The sequence below is a fragment of the Amphiura filiformis genome, chromosome 8 (genome assembly GCF_039555335.1).
Source record: "Amphiura filiformis chromosome 8, Afil_fr2py, whole genome shotgun sequence".
Classification (NCBI taxonomy): Eukaryota; Metazoa; Echinodermata; class Ophiuroidea; order Amphilepidida; family Amphiuridae; genus Amphiura; species Amphiura filiformis.
The window spans coordinates 30,309,418-30,327,044 of record NC_092635.1 but is presented as its reverse complement, the minus strand read 5'-3'; the positions used below and the strand labels follow the sequence as shown (position 1 = coordinate 30,327,044).

At 35.7% G+C, this 17,627-nt stretch overlaps 1 protein-coding gene across 4 annotated transcripts in view; it reads right to left on the bottom strand.

Moving 5' to 3' along the window:
* Positions 1-355: 355 nt before the first annotated feature.
* The window catches only part of LOC140158935 (general vesicular transport factor p115-like), a 29,817-nt gene continuing 12,545 nt past the window's right edge, over positions 356-17,627 (bottom strand). For 2 of the 4 annotated variants that reach the window (XM_072182218.1, XM_072182219.1), the window contains exons 9-21: positions 17,478-17,566; positions 15,670-15,777; positions 9,925-10,079; positions 8,986-9,191; positions 8,446-8,559; positions 7,309-7,427; positions 6,351-6,532; positions 5,903-6,009; positions 5,198-5,336; positions 4,508-4,647; positions 3,856-4,065; positions 2,783-3,169; positions 356-2,171 (exon numbers count right to left, since the gene is read on the bottom strand). In XM_072182218.1, the coding sequence (XP_072038319.1) occupies positions 2,100-2,171; positions 2,783-3,169; positions 3,856-4,065; positions 4,508-4,647; positions 5,198-5,336; positions 5,903-6,009; positions 6,351-6,532; positions 7,309-7,427; positions 8,446-8,559; positions 8,986-9,191; positions 9,925-10,079; positions 15,670-15,777; positions 17,478-17,566 (2,028 nt within the window). In that variant the 3' untranslated portion in view covers positions 356-2,099. The remainder of the gene's footprint in view (positions 2,172-2,782; positions 3,170-3,855; positions 4,066-4,507; positions 4,648-5,197; positions 5,337-5,902; positions 6,010-6,350; positions 6,533-7,308; positions 7,428-8,445; positions 8,560-8,985; positions 9,192-9,924; positions 10,080-15,669; positions 15,778-17,477; positions 17,567-17,627) is intronic. The other 2 variants (XM_072182221.1, XM_072182220.1) reach the window with 1 other exon arrangement.

Here is a 17,627-nt window from a genome sequence, read left to right as displayed (position 1 = left end):
TATCTACTGATACTTTGTAATGTCTGCATTTATCATTTCTTCATGGGAGATCGAAGCTTACTTTTTATAAACAGATTGCCAAGACACAGGCTCAACAGCTAAATACCAATACAACCTGATGCAAAATCGTGCAGTGGGGACGATTCATTGTTAGTGACCGAAGTAAGTATGTCTTCATAGAATTTGAAAGACAGTTTGCTTTGTAAACTTTCTATGCTGTTTCAATCATGTCAGAAGTTAGGTGCCACAGAAAACATTACATGTAACATACATAACAAATTACTTTAATCTAAAACAAAACTACATAAACATAGACATCTCTCATAAATTAATTTGACATACATTTAATTCTATGGAATTCAAAAAGAATAAAAATGTTGCTTTTTAGAAAGAAAACAAGCAATCATAGCATATTGTGGAAAAGGTTTTTTTTTGAAGAAATATAATTTTAGTATTCCAAAAGTGTAAAAAGCAATTAATGAATCACATTGAAATAGAAAATGGAATGTCATTCTACAGACCATTCAACAAGACTTGGGTTACGCAAACTTGGTAGCAAGGTTACTTTTCTGTGAGCAATGGAAGTGAATGTGGTACATTTTAAACTACACTGGGGCTACAAACTAAAAAAATGCTCTGATTTTAACAAAACTGGTCAGCCACTGAAGCTGGAAGGGTTATTTTGTGATGCAGTAATATTAAAGTGGATAATACAACTGCAACTTTGTATAAAACCAAAGCTCGTCTTGATAGAAGCGTGACTATCATCATCAATGTTTTTCAAGACATTTTCCTACAAACTTGATCACATAAGAGGTATATGCAAAAATACAATATGAAAATCTTCCCTGTACAATATGGACACACTGTTATGTAACATATCCAGTAATGACAATCAGATTGTGAATTAAATGAAATAAACATGATCTCTTCAATGATAATATTGTGGAATAAAACATCCTTCTTACTTCCTATCTAACGGTGTACTACATACCCAGTGTTAGAAATTAGCCAACATTTTCAAGGGCCATTGAGTACTAAGGTAGGAATATTTATGGGCCCTAGTAGTGAATTCTACAAACACAAAATTTTAAAATTGACACATACAGGGATAAAATTTTGTTTCACTTTGTAAGAATTCCCTTGGATTCTGGCTATCTCATGTTGAGATTCTTTCCCTCCCATTTAGTGTGTAGGCTCAACAAATCTACTCAACAAATCAGCTTAGGAATTTCAAAAAATCAAAATTATTTGATATCAGAAGGACATTGCTCGTATTCAGAATGCAATTCGATATGTCTGGTGTACTCTCAGCTCTCACAAAAAATACCGTACTTTGCAAACGTTAATATCCGATTCCTTAACTTATCGGTATTGTTGGAAACTTAAAAATAAAATTGTCAAGGGCCATCAGGCTTAAATATTGCCCCTTGCCTGGTGACCTGACATATTTCTAACACTGTTCTAATTTCAAGTTTGAAAAGTTGCGCATACTAAAGTTACTGTATAGGTTTATGTGGAAGTTATCATACCCAATCTCCATTTTGATAATATAAGAAAGCTTTCTATAATTTTATTTATAGTAAAAGTGCATTTGAATGAACACAGCTGCCAACAGCTGTACCCGATCCAACAGGGAATGTATTTCAAAATACAATGTGAACACATTCAACACACAACCTTGCGTCTTACTCACAATCACATGTGAGTTAGATTCACTTCCACGTTATACGTGGTACGCACATGCGGGTGTTTTCACAATGTAGGTGGAAAATCGCCAAGCTGTTGGGAGCTGTGTTCATTCAAATAAAATTTTTACTCCTGTTGTTTCTTAAAAATTTGATCAAAGATATAAGGCAAACCTCATTTGTGCTTTATCCTATGTGCTGTATAAAGTCTTGTTATGTACACAAAATGTGTAAAACATACATGAAATTGTGCATGTTAATTGGTACTGTGTTGCAAGGGTCAAATTTTGATTTTGACCAATGTGATATTGCGACCAATGTGACATGTCAGATGCCATGTCTATTATCTTTGAACAAACAGTATAAATATCCACACAATAAAAAGGGTGTTTCCATGGCAACAGTGACATATTAATCTTCATCTCCATCTTCCTCCTCCTCCTCTTCATCTTCGGCTTCCTCACCATCTTCATCATCCGATGTCTGTGGAATAAAGCAAAATACAATCATCAATTGAGGCCAGTGACAGGCAGGTAATCTGTCCACCCATCTTTTAGATGGGCAATCAAAATGCCCAAAAAATTATGACTGTGGCAGTGTTTTGAATTCTGTTGTGACATCTGGTGGATTTTTTCAGTCCTTGGCCCACCAGCATCCACCCAGACAATGTCAGATTATGAAATCTTGGTCATACCTTTGTTTTCAAAATTTTCTGAAAAAAAACACCACCCTTTTTTCTATACCTTCTTACAACAGAGAGTCAAAGCTATATTCAAACAAACTACCAAAATAATTTTACTTCAAAAGACTGCTTTACCTATGACACAAATTAAATGTCACACACAACAAATTGTTGACCTTGGATAATTCAAAATATTACTACTATAATTGAAAACAGAATTAAAAAGACTAGTTTGCATCTGACGTCGGGGTAAAGGCGCGGCGTAATTGTTTTTTTTTTTTGGTCTGGTTGACAGAACGTCACACTCAAACTAGTCTTTTAAATTCTGTCTTCAATTCCGTTACTTTTTATTGATGATGAAAATAGAGTATGACATAGACAATGTCCAGCTTAATGTCTAGTTTGTACTTACCGGCTGTCCCAGCTCCTTTAACTTCTCCTTATATTTGTCTTTCTTCTCGTCTGTATCAGTCAGTAAAACCAATAAATCTTCCTGTTCTTGTCTAATTTGAGCAACGTCTTCCTTGGCAGTTTGACCTTCCGACGATAACCTTTCATTTTCTAATTTGAGTTTTTGCAATTCATCATTCAATTGGCTTACATCTGCAGCACCCTCTCCCTGTGACGACAGTCGTGATTCAAGGTCCTGTTTCTCGTCTTGTAGCCTTTGGTTTTCAGATTGCAGTTGAGATATTTCGGATTCAGAATGTGAAAGTTTGGATTCTAGATCTGATATTTTGGTTGACATGGCTGCCTTCTCAGCAATGAGGGCGCTGTTATCTGGGATAGGTATGTTGTTCTGTGGAGCATTAAAATCAATGATAATTTGTTTACATTTGGAAATAAAAACTGATAGCACTAACATTAACAATAAAGATTAGAATCACTCCAAAACATGGTGCCACATCAACCAATTTAAGGTATCAATGTGTTTAAATGCAACACTAGATTATTTTATAATATTAACATTTGGTTTTGTAAAGACAGTAGACGTAATAGGTGTATCTGTAGGGCTCAATTCGCACCACATCACACGCTACAGATCACATGCAGGTGCTACTGTCTAAAGGAAGTCAAATGGACTATACATAATAAATTTTGCAACAAGTGAAGTTGCTTTGGTCAATCAAAAAAAGAAGAAAAAAAAAGAGTTAGTCTTGGAAAATGGAAAAACCCTAGTTGAAAAAGGTTATACAAAATGCGCTAATTCTTTTATTGTGCCACTATATTTTATTTTGTTTCTAATGACTACAAAAACAATGAGGAATCCTTCCAAAACCTGATCAAATACACAAAACAAAAATTGCACAAAAATGTGAATTTTAAAAACTATGTACACAGTCTTCAGAGACAAACCTTTTTTTTACCTACTTTAACCTCTTTTATCCATTCAAGATGTAAATAACATTTGCCAATGTGTGTGTGTGTTGGGGGGGGGGGGGGTAATCACAAACTTATGCATGTTCACAACTGATCATAACTCACCTTTTCTTCTAATTGACTACTTAAATCATCTGCACGCTGTTTTTCTTTGGTAACCTCGTCCCTCTGTTCTGCTAATGTTCTTTTTAGTTCCTGAATTTCTTGCTGTTGTTCTTCTAGTCTTGTTTGCACTACAGATACTTCCCCATTGCCTTCCTCTGTGCCATCTGTATTGAGGACAGCCTTGGCTTCTGCTACTGTCAGGTCATTCTTCTATACAAAATGAAGAAATAGAGTACAGGTGGTAGTAATGCAAATTTGTTATATTTAATTTTTTTAAACTTCACTGAACACTTAAAATCATGTAAAAGGGATGAACCCACATTCACCGGTCGGAGTGTCCATCTGTCTTTCAATGCCATTGGGCTAGACTCTTCCATGTAATGTAGCTACATGGTATTGCTACATCTTCTCCACAACGAGTCTGCTACCTTCACGATTATGAGTCAAAGTCTTAAACCAAATGCACCAACGTGCCCCCAAATCAGGCAAGCCGTTTAATTAGATTTAATGATTTTCTTGTATTTTTCTTTGGGTTGACTTCAAAAATGCCTGATTCCTATTGTTTTGAACAATAGTATACGATTAAATGGCCTGCCAGTTCTGCAAGTGTGTTGGCGGTTGACCAGCAGTTGAATTTCGCAGCAATCCTTACCAATTTTTCTACGGCAGAGTCTTTGTCAGCTAGTTGCTGTCTCAAATCATCTACTTCAGCTTGTAACCTGCTGATTTCCTCTGATCCACTATCGTGCAAATCGGTTGAATTCTGCAGATCTTGGCCCGTGTTGTTAACACCTAGAAAAATATGGAGAATATTGGTAGAAAGAGAGTATGCACCACCACATTAGTCAAGAAACATGAAAAATTAAAACAAAGATAGATGAACTCTGAATTTTGATTTAATGTTATTAAAAAATTTCACTAGTGTCTTCTCTGGTATATCAAAGAAAGGGCCATGTTGCCCTCCTATACTATCTAACCCAAACAGCTCATTATGCTTAAGCAGTAAGAGATGCCTAATACATGGAAAAATAGTGTACACCCTACCGTTGGATAATAAAATTCTGTGACTTCTGCACATGGTATGATAACATTTAGTTTGGTCATTTATTCAATGTCCCGATCCCTATACACATGGAAAACAGTTTTATTGCTGTATCTTTTAAAAACACAGAAAAATAGATGCCTAGCTACGCCTGACAACAACTGTATATTCACCAGGAAGATGAGTCAAATTTCCCACCACAATAGCGCAATTTCTCATGATTTTTCCCTCTTATAAAATGCCAAAATTTCCTAGGAAGAAGTTTTTCAGGCCTTTTCCTAGCCCCAACCCCCAACTCACCATGTTGTGCCTTTAGTAACGCATATTGGTCTTTCAGCTGTTGTATTTGAGATGATTGCTCACTAAGTTGACTTTCTTGTTTGCTAAATTCCGTCTTCATATCTTCATATTTCTTCTTGGTCTCACTAAGTTGGTTATCCTGTGGGAATTAAATGTTACTCTGTGGTCAACTCATTTCGATTCCACCAAATGGATCAGTGATTAGTATAAGAGGGATTAGTATAAGAAGGCCCTATCTGCAATAGATGACCTAAATTCTATAGGACATCGTATGCACAACACAGAAAGCGTACATTCATCCATGTATGCGAGCACATGCAATCTATAGAAAACCTTTCCCATTCTAATGCCATAGCTAGGGTGTATCATAGGGTGTTTCATGTCAAAGCCTTGCCGTGATATCCCATTCCATTGACAATCCCATCAATTCCCACTTATGATTTGGATGATAGTGGACTATTTGGCCAGAGACCTGTTTTTTCCAGCCCAATTTTTCCAAATGGGTGTCCAAGAAGACATCTTCTGTAACGAAATGTATATTTTGGATTTTTACTTTATTGAACAACTTACAAACAAATGTGGCTTGTAATACTGAGCAGTTCCCTTACGTGCTAAATGTACAACACATGCATACAGAATTTGGACAGGTTAGGGTCTCCATTAACATACATTCAGACGATACACAAACTATTGTACAATTCTCACCTGTTCTCTGATGATGTCTTTATACTGTGTGACAATGTTATCATGGTCCTCTACAGTCTTTTTAGATTCTATATCATCCGATTCTTGTATTGCTTTTACTATTTGACCTGTGATAAAAAATATTTTTAAAAATTGCTTAAAAAGGGTGAATAACAAAAATTCCTTTTTTTTTCACTGATTATAGCTGAATTATCACTGAATTTGCAGCCTGACTAAGATATAGTCAAATTCAAATTCATGGGCAACTAAGGGAGTGTAATGAAAAGTCATGGGCATGGAATATACAGACTACTTTAAAGACTTCAAATGGAAGAAAATGCAACAGCAACAACTATTCACACTTACACCTAGCATGTTAGCTAATACAGCTGCAACTTATTACATGCTACAAAAACATGTATAATTGTGTATTTTTCACACTAATATTAAAACACAATATCACACTTACTTTCAAGATGTTTATACAAAGATGTAAATTCGTAATCAAAGAGCATTGCATCTGGTGAACTAAACCTAAGCTGTGGTTTCTGCGCTGCCTGGGTGTACAGCTCATGTTTAGAAACGCCCTCAAGCTTCTCTATGAAAGACTCCTCACCGACTCGCTTGGCTATAAGCTGCCTTAAGCTTTCCCTGTTGACAAAGAAGAATGTAGAGTTTTAAAATTGAATTTACACTCCGTAGTATAATATAATTCTGAATTGTTGGGGAAGTTTTCTTCAGATCAAGAAAGGAAACCCATGGCCCATTCATGTATGTACTTTCATTGTTTATACCTTGACCATCCCATAATAATAATAGACATGACCTCGTTAGCATAGTAATGAAAGCATCTCCTTTACTGGTCATATTAGTTTCACCTTACACATTTCCAAATAAAGGCAAATGTGTTTCATTGGCCAGATGAACTTAGAACTAGTTTTAAGTTTGAGCATTGTCATAAAACAGTAGTGAAAGTGACATGCATCGTCTGTCAGAATAACTGCAAAAAAATTAAGGCCAGGTACATGAGGGGAAGGTGGTGACAACCTTATGATTTAACCTGTTTGTCTTAATATTTTGCAGGAATCGAAAGCCTGGTTTTGCGGTTCTCACAAAAGCGCTTTGCACGAACCTAAACACTAAACAGGTTCCCGCAAATGATTGCGAATTTGAACCCCTGATGGTGAGTTGGTCTTGTCATTGTCCAGTACACAACTACCCAGTAGGATTGTACATTCCCTCATCAGGCAGCATACATGAATGGGAATTGAACCAACCATATAACATTGTATAATTACAGTTCTTCCTTTCATGTCTATTGCCAGTTCAAGGCTCTCCTTACATGTGGTGGAACCGTGCAATAGGCGAATAGGCCTTGTACTAGTGACTCATGTTCAATTAAGTGACCACACTATGAAATGACTTACTTTGTAAATGATGAGTTGGCATTGTCATTGTCTATTATAGATATACCCAGTAGGAATGCACATAGCCCTTGCACTAGTGACTCATGTTCATCTGCATGCTCTGCTACTTGAGCTGTAAGCTGATGTCATATTTAGTCAAGGAAACTTATACAAAGTAAAGTTGTCAAGTGCACTGCTCATGTCAGACAAATTTCAAAGCAGACACAATTCAATCAAGACTTAAATTCCAAATCAAATTTAATAAGATACCGATTTACATCAAACCCAAACCCAAACCTGACCTTAAACCTAACCAGGGCTGTGACATTTGTATTCACTGCTTGTACAAACGAGTGAAGTTATTTTGTTAAGATTTGGGGAGTTTTTAGCCTAAAATTTACGTGTGTGTGCACTGTGCATATGGCAATGCTTGCATACTGCTTCAAAACAGAGACAGTTGTTAAGCTTGATCATACTTGGGTTCAGCTCTGAAAGTATAGTTACGATTGCAATGATTACCGGAAGTATGTTTAATACTAGTTTTCATCAAATTTGGTTTAAACAGGCAAAATACTAAACCAATATTTTACTTATTTTGTTGAGTTTTCTGTAAATTTTCAGATTAAATGATGTTAGCAATTTGCGAAATGTGAATTTAGTTTGCTATGCTATAACAACACTCCATCGTGATCCAAAGCTAGCATCATCTGCTCGACAAGATTGGAGACTGACTTCATTTGTACATGAGTGGCTTATCCTATATGATATTAACACTTCAGAATCCTTGACCTAGACCTTGACATTTTATGCAATATGTGTACAAAGTGTTTTGATCACATCTACACCATTGGGCTGTAGAAGTAAACACAGAGTGCATTAAAATTGATCAACTTGACCTGTCATTGTGGAGGTAAACAGAAACTTTTCTTTTCAACTTCAGATACAAAATTTATTACTCTTAAAAAACCTGTGAAAATCCATTTCAATTCTGGTAAAAACTTTTTCAAAACACTCCAAATATTCTCACTCATCTAATACAAAACTGAAAACTGATTTACATGCAATACAACAACCTAAATAAATGGTAATAAATGCAAAAATACATTCCTTGTTTTTGCAATCCATCATTTGTAATTGTAATTTTCATCAAAAGGATACGAATGGTATATTAGATGGATTGGTAAGAAAGTGACTGACAGCAAGTTGACAGTTGGAAAGCCAATTGCACAGTAATATCAGAAGACCTACTCGGGTTTGAACCTTAGCTGTTGGCTGAAAAACAAAAAGAAAGAAAAAAAGAAATATGTTCAATGTTACATAACGAGTAAGGTTGAGTAATACAGGTTTTGGTTTATTGACAAGCCTACCTTTTTCCAAATTCAACATTAGATCCTCTTTTGACCTTTTATAACATTCATCTATAAATAAGGTAGGCCCTTCGTTGCATTTTGATGTGGCAGTCTTGACCTAATCACTGGAAACTGATGGGTACCAATCAATGGGATAGCTTATGTACAATGTGTTGAGCATTTACTCCTGTGTCATGTACATACACCAAGCTTACAACCACTTCCCTTGACTCTTAAACAGGAAGCCCCACTTGGCCAGTTCGCCACAGAAGAACTGACTTAACAGCTGTTACTTTGATGACAGACAGAAGGATTTCCTTCAAGATGTAGATATGAGTACCATAGTTACCTGTGCTAAGATATTGGTACACTGCTGCAGTAAAGACACAGGTGGATTTCCTAACCCTGTTGCTAGTTGTACTCTAAGGAGCTGTTCTTTTTGGGTAGTGTTATCTTTCAAGGCATGTGCGAGGGCCACTGCAGCAAACCAATTGGCCAGTGAATCCTGACTGAAGAGTCCACCACAAAGAAGCTGACCAGCTGTCACTGTTTGAACTGAAATAAAACACAGAGAGTAGAAGATGAAATGGAACTTTGCTACAATACAAAGGATTAATTAAATTGCCCTCCATTAGGAAAAAACATCGGAGCCATTTACAGAGTGCAGTTACATATGCAAAATATGGAAAATAAAAATAAACCAAAAACATTACACTGAAAAACCCATACTTCTGGTTCATCTCAAGTTTGATGTCGATGCTTTTTTTGCGGTTGCGCCGACAAGCCACCCTTATACCTGTGCATGTATGCTCTGTAACTTTAACTACTGAATTTGATACTGCAACATTCAAAACATGCATCTACATGACTACCAAACTTGGGATGAACCAAAGATAAGGCACAGTGAAACAGAAAGCTTCACCATCTTAAGTTGATGGAGCTCTATATGCTACAGATGGAGTCTGCAGTAGCCCAAAAGAGATAAAACGTAAGGCCTATGTAAGAACACATGAAGTCAGAAGGGATAATAGTTTGTCTTTCGTTGAGCATCAATTAGCAATTGACAAGGATCTAACTTTGCCAAACTTGAAGAGAGAGGTCAGTAAGGAACTCAGCAAATTCTTGAGTGATATGTCGGATAAAATAACCATTTTGTTGCACATTGACAGTCTAAAGCAAAACAAAAAGTGGCTTTCTGGAGATTAAGCACTCTTCCATCAGGTAGGTTTGATCTGATATTCCCCACTCACAAAATTAATTATTTTCTTATTCACAATTCACCACTCACCATCAGCAGTAGCTGGCAATAATGTCGCTATGATCTGCTCCTGACCAATTTCATTTTTGTATAAAAAACACTCAAAACAGTAGAGCACAGCGCAGCGAAGCACATATGGTTGTTTCTCATTCACCATTGACATCAGTAGGACTACAATAGCTGGTCTGTAAGTATAAAATGGTTACATGATTAAAACATCTCATTTGTGTGAGGGAGTAATACAATTGTTCTATAATACAGATTATACCAGGATTGTAACATTTTTGAGAAACAATTCCTCTATCTTGCTGTTGTTTTTCCAACTTACTCAAACTATTTTCTAACTTGGTTTGACTTGAAATTGATGCTAATGCATGTTTAACATGTAAATTTTGCATCCTCAAATTGGAATTTTTTTTTCAAATTCAAGTCAAAGCAAGTCAGAGAAAGTGAAACGTTTCATAAAACCTGTCACCCTTTAGGAGCAAACCGAAAGTTCAATGACGTCCTACAATTGGAGGTCCTTTAGTGGTGGAAAAAGTGAGGGAGGGAGGGAAAGATACAGTCAGCTTCCTAATGAATGGATTTTGGTTTATTCTCTTACTATGGTACAATTACTTAATCAATCAATAACTGCAATTATGATTTAAAATATTGTTTTCAAATAACACAATCATGACTCATAATTTTGACTAGGGGGAGACAGGAAAAGAAAACAACTTGTGCTATCAACTATATAGATATGACAAATTAATAACAATATATCATTGTTAACCCACTAGAGGAATATGCAAGGAAAAAGTAATTAGCATATTCACTAAATATGTTTGACTGTGTCTTAATATACTTTGGTGAGCCATTCTGACATTTACAGCTAAAATGAAATAGCTCCCCACATTGAAAATATGTGCTATTTTCAAATGGCACAACATTCATACAACAATGAGTTAAAAACAGGCACACTGATGGTGATTGTTAAAGGAAGTGTCTGGCAATCACAACATTATGTCTTATGTGTTGGAAAAATAATTATCAAGCACGAATCACATGGTTTTATTTAAAACAAACTCATATTAACCATAAAACGAATAAAACAGCAATCTCTCAACACGCGATATTCAAAATTCCCAGCGCCAAAATTTTCTAGAGCAATGACATCATGGTTATTTGTGCTCATTTGTTGTCAGGTTTCATTGAATTATTAGGACGTCATTGCTCTAAACAATTTTGGTGCGGGAATTTTGAATATCGCGTGTTGAGAGATGGCTGTTTTTATTCATTTTTATGGTTAATATGACTTTGTTTTAAATCATATGATTCGTGCTTGATAATTATTTTTCTAACATATAAGACATAATGTTGTGATTGCCGGACACTTCCTTTAAATAATGTTTAATTGTAAATTGCATTCAAATTTGTGCATGCACACCAATTTATTTTTTTACTATGATCACTGATGGTACCTTTAATTACACAAGTTGCACATCAGTGTTCACTCTGCCTGCAGTGGTTTTCATTTGACATGCTATGTGGTATTTTTGCGTGGGGGTGGGGTGCCTGTTGTATGTGTGTGTGTTGTGCTGTAACTAGAACCATTTGAAATCAACCACTTCCTCACCAATATGCTTATTGAGGATTACATTTTTCCTAATCTTTTTTACAAGAAGCCCTCTTAGAATTCCTCTATTTGACCCAAGTTGAAAATGTAGGATAACTCTAATGAAAAAGTCGATGCAATTTGCCATTTGTTTAAATTACCCACAATCACATGTTTCAGTTTTTTTGTTAAATTGCATCAAATTGAGGCACATGAGGCCACCACATCCTATCATCATACCAAGTTTGAAGTTGATTGGTTATTGTGTTGAAGCTCTTTTCAGTGGAATTTTGGGATTTGGGAAAATTTTGCTTCAACATGAAACAAACCATCAGATACTATGAAAAGTTTTGCTCTTAGAGTGAAATTTGACCCATCTTCCCATCTGGGAAGTAAACATTTTTTCAGCCTTGGGTGCAGTTAATTCAGTCAGGAATAGCTTTAAATTTGTTGAACAAATGATTTTGGACCAAATTTTCTTGCAAAATAATGAACATTACAGTAACAAAAACAGAAGAGCAACTAAACAAAAGATACTTCTTTGGTGAATGATATTTACTGAAATTGATTATCCTCACTTCAACAGTGTAATAATACTTTACACACACTAACTAATTGGGTTCATTCATAAATCGCATTCCAACATACAATATGTACACCAGCAAAACAACATAGCCAAGCTGTTAAGAGTAAAAAGCACTTAATAAAATTCAAATCCAAAAATAAATCATAGCATATAGCCATACCTGGTATTTTCCAACAGCTAAATGGCATAATCAATGTTAGTGCTTTAGTTAATTGGCAAAATCAGGTTTAATAAACCATATTTTAATAAGCTATTCATTACAACACTAATCTGATGATAAGTGTTTTGTTTCCCTCAATTAGAAAGTTGCAAGTCTATTAAAGACCCCCAAAATGCCAAAAAGTATCATGGCTTGAAGTGCAATATTGTCAAGCTAACATACCATATTCAAAATATCTAGATCTGTGATGATATCTCATCATACAGTGGAACTTTCTACCATATAAATAATTAAGTCTGTATAATGTAAACACCACAGGCCACATGCACATGAAGACCAGCAATGAATTGTGGGATATGATGCAATCTATCCCATGGACAGAGAATGTCATTAATCCCTCTCATAAAAGTAATGTTACAGGGTCGGATCCAGGAATTTTCAATAGGGGTCAAGGCTCATTGCCCACACAAAGCAAAGCGCCCGCTCTGCCAAAATTAGGGGTGTGGCGCCGCTCTGTGTTACTCAATTAAATTGATATACATGTAAAAATGTATAATTCCATAATTTTCACAGGCTCTTCAAAAAGGAAATAACCAATGTTTATCAAACCTGTCAACCGTGTTTCAACATTACAACATCAGTATCTCTACAAAGGGTTCACCTAAGATCACAATCGGCAGGGTGTACTGATAGCACATGACCTGATGGTATATGTGTACATCCATATTAAAACGATGCACTTGTCGGCTGTTATATGTATCTCTTTCTAAATAATAGCTAGGAATGAATACCAGACTCTCCTCAGGTGAAGATCACTTTAAATCATCCCAAAGTCACATGGTTTATGAAGACAGAGAACACTCCTTAACCACGTGACTTCAGGGATGATTTGGAAGTAACTTCCACTTGAGATGAGTCTGGTATTTATTCCTAGCTAATAGCTATTATGTGAAATGAGACACATGTAGCAGCCGACAAGTGCATCGTTGATATGGATGTACACATATGTGGTTAAGTTGTCTACAAATATGGGGATTTCTGACCGACTGTATTTTACTTTATACGTGTCACAAGGATTCAAACTTATCTCCCTTTTTATCTCCGAATCTGGATGTTAAAACCTATCATTACACAAGTTGCACATCAGTGTTCACTCTGCCTGCAGTGGTTTTCATTTGACATGCTATGTGGTATTTTTGCGTGGGGTGGGGTGCCTGTTGTATGTGTGTGTGTTGTGCTGTAACTAGAACCATTTGAAATCAACCACTTCCTCACCAATATGCTTATTGAGGATTACATTTTTCCTAATCTTTTTTTACAAGAAGCCCTCTTAGAATTCCTCTATTTGACCCAAGTTGAAAATGTAGGATAACTCTAATGAAAAAGTCGATGCAATTTGCCATTTGTTTAAATTACCCACAATCACATGTTTCAGTTTTTTTGTTAAATTGCATCAAATTGAGGCACATGAGGCCACCACATCCTATCATCATACCAAGTTTGAAGTTGATTGGTTATTGTGTTGAAGCTCTTTTCAGTGGAATTTTGGGATTTGGGAAAATTTTGCTTCAACATGAAACAAACCATCAGATACTATGAAAAGTTTTGCTCTTAGAGTGAAATTTGACCCATCTTCCCATCTGGGAAGTAAACATTTTTCAGCCTTGGGTGCAGTTAATTCAGTCAGGAATAGCTTTAAATTTGTTGAACAAATGATTTTGGACCAAATTTTCTTGCAAAATAATGAACATTACAGTAACAAAAACAGAAGAGCAACTAAACAAAAGATACTTCTTTGGTGAATGATATTTACTGAAATTGATTATCCTCACTTCAACAGTGTAATAATACTTTACACACACTAACTAATTGGGTTCATTCATAAATCGCATTCCAACATACAATATGTACACCAGCAAAACAACATAGCCAAGCTGTTAAGAGTAAAAAGCACTTAATAAAATTCAAATCCAAAATAAATCATAGCATATAGCCATACCTGGTATTTTCCAACAGCTAAATGGCATAATCAATGTTAGTGCTTTAGTTAATTGGCAAAATCAGGTTTAATAAACCATATTTTAATAAGCTATTCATTACAACACTAATCTGATGATAAGTGTTTTGTTTCCCTCCAATTAGAAAGTTGCAAGTCTATTAAAGACCCCCAAAATGCCAAAAAGTATCATGGCTTGAAGTGCAATATTGTCAAGCTAACATACCATATTCAAAATATCTAGATCTGTGATGATATCTCATCATACAGTGGAACTTTCTACCATATAAATAATTAAGTCTGTATAATGTAAACACCACAGGCCACATGCACATGAAGACCAGCAATGAATTGTGGGATATGATGCAATCTATCCCATGGACAGAGAATGTCATTAATCCCTCTCATAAAAGTAATGTTACAGGGTCGGATCCAGGAATTTTCAATAGGGGGTCAAGGCTCATTGCCCACACAAAGCAAAGCGCCGCTCTGCCAAAATTAGGGGGTGTGGCGCCGCTCTGTGTTACTCAATTAAATTGATATACATGTAAAAATGTATAATTCCATAATTTTCACAGGCTCTTCAAAAAGGAAATAACCAATGTTTATCAAACCTGTCAACCGTGTTTCAACATTACAACATCAGTATCTCTACAAAGGGTTCACCTAAGATCACAATCGGCAGGGTGTACTGATAGCACATGACCTGATGGTATATGTGTACATCCATATTAAAGCGATGCACTTGTCGGCTGTTATATGTATCTCTTTCTAAATAATAGCTAGGAATGAATACCAGACTCTCCTCAGGTGAAGATCACTTTAAATCATCCCAAAGTCACATGGTTTATGAAGACAGAGAACACTCCTTAACCACGTGACTTCAGGGATGATTTGGAAGTAACTTCCACTTGAGATGAGTCTGGTATTTATTCATAGCTAATAGCTATTATGTGAAATGAGACACATGTAGCAGCCGACAAGTGCATCGTTGATATGGATGTACACATATGTGGTTAAGTTGTCTACAAATATGGGGATTTCTGACCGACTGTATTTTACTTTATACGTGTCACAAGGATTCAAACTTATCTCCCTTTTTATCTCCGAATCTGGATGTTAAAACCTATCAATGGAGTCCAAATCTACTTTGTAAAACTTATGTATTTGAAGCAAAATACATATTAATTTTCAAGTCAAAATTCAATCTATATTCAACTCAATTTGGTCCAACAGTTCCATTCATTAGTGTTAGTGTAACTATACCAGCATGCAAACACTACAGTGTAATTAAAACATTCCCATAGTGCAAATCCAACAGATAAGCAAGAAGCTAGGCTATGTTATAAAAGCAATAAAACCAAATAAGGAAGGAAGGAAAAAAATGTGCAAGCTTGGTGTCATCGTAAGAACATAAAGATATGATCTACACCAACCTGAACCCTGCTAAGTGTGTATTAGACCCAGCTAGCTCTTTTGTATACTGTCCCCACAAATTAACTGTCAACTCCACCGAGGCTAAAGGACCACCAGCCAGCACAAGTCTATATGATAACAAGCAAGAAACCGAGTGTCTACTTTTTGGGTGGCTGTTACCATCACCGGCATGCTTTTCAGGGATGCACCAGAATGTGCAAGTTGAGATATTGTCAACACATTTATGTCCTGGAGCACAAGTCCTAACCCCAAATCATGGAGCACTAACCTTAATCCTAGTAATCCAGGAGTATTATGTGTTGACAAAACCTCAATTTTGCACCATAGTTTATGATTGAAAATGTAGCAAATTTGTGAAAAGCGAAACATGAATCTAAAATGCGGTCCATGCATGATGTCGGCCACACTTAGCAGTCTAGTATTGACAATAATCTTGGTGTTCATCTTGCACACCTACTATTAGGCAGTGTACAATTTTATTACGGTACTATCCACAAATTTGCTTCAATTCTGTGAATGGACAAAACAGCAGCAAGATTTTGGAAAATAGGTATTGCACCAAACCCACTGTTTAAACTAGTTATATATATATGCACTACTCCTCATTCCAGAAAATTACAGAACTATTTAGTTTTTTTTTTCAAATGAAGAAGGGGAGCAAAGAAAATTTGACTGAAGGGGGGTTTGAACTGGAGACCTCTGGTTTGTGTGACCAGTGCTCTACCATCCGAGCTATCCAGCCCTATGATGGATGGCAACTCTAATTATCTTTGCTTGGGCACTGGTCAGAGCCATGAAACGGTATGACAGTTATGTGTTGTTTAATTTTTATCTTTTTATTTTTCATCCAAGTGAAAATTTAAGTAGGAATATGGTCAAAAATATGTGTTTATGCATTAAGTTTCCTGTTCAGGGTCATGCAAAATGTAGACGATGTAAAAGTCTTAGAAAACTGAAACAGAGACAAGAGTATATAAACTCCATCTATTTTGATGCATATTACTGTAATTTAGATGATTAAATGTGATAAATTGTTTTTCACATGATCTTAAAACCTGTCTCTTACTTACCGACTGTATGCGCATGCCAATTACAAAACATAAAGAAACAGAATACTTTTCTTCATATACAATCACAATTATGACTACCTTAGAATTTCGATAACATGCTCTTGCATAGTTGTATCACAACTAACCCCTTTATTTAAAAAAAAAAAAAAGCTCCATAATTTTCTGGATTTGATAGATTTTCTGCTCTAGATAAAGTCTATACATAATTATATAGGCATATAAATGCAGTTTCGTTTACAGTAAGGGATAAGCTTTGGGTTTGATGTTATTTTAGTTGTTTATGTTTATAGCACAAATGGCTCAGTGCAAAGGTTATTATATAGGCCTCTGTTTTGAACCCTAAGACTCCAGATTGGATATACTAAAGACTCCCTTGTCACTAGGTCTATACTGCATATATATATATATATATTACATTTCATGCACTAGTCATGCTTACTCAACCAATAAACCATTTGAACAGTGACACAATATTACCCAAAATAACCGGACATGGACTAATTGGCTTGATTCTGCAGAGTAAGCATGAGTCTGGAGCCCAAGACACCCTACAGGCATGCCACTGCCATTTCACATACTTTTTCTTTTCATCAAGTTATATCTTTCACTTTTTTAGTTGTTTTGTTTTTCTTCAATAATTTCTCTGAGAGGGTCTAGCAGTGGAAGACAACAAGATATTATAATTATACTATGAAGAAGAAAAGTGAAAAATGATTTTCTCCAACTTCATCCTTTACCTTGGCGGGTTTGAAGGCGCATTGACAGCAGCAAAGAATTCCTGGTTGAGTTTACTGCCTCGAATCACTTCTGACACAGTATTTATTGTCTATACAGTAAGGAGAAAAGAGAACAGAATGAAGAATTTAAAAGAATTACAGAACACGAGG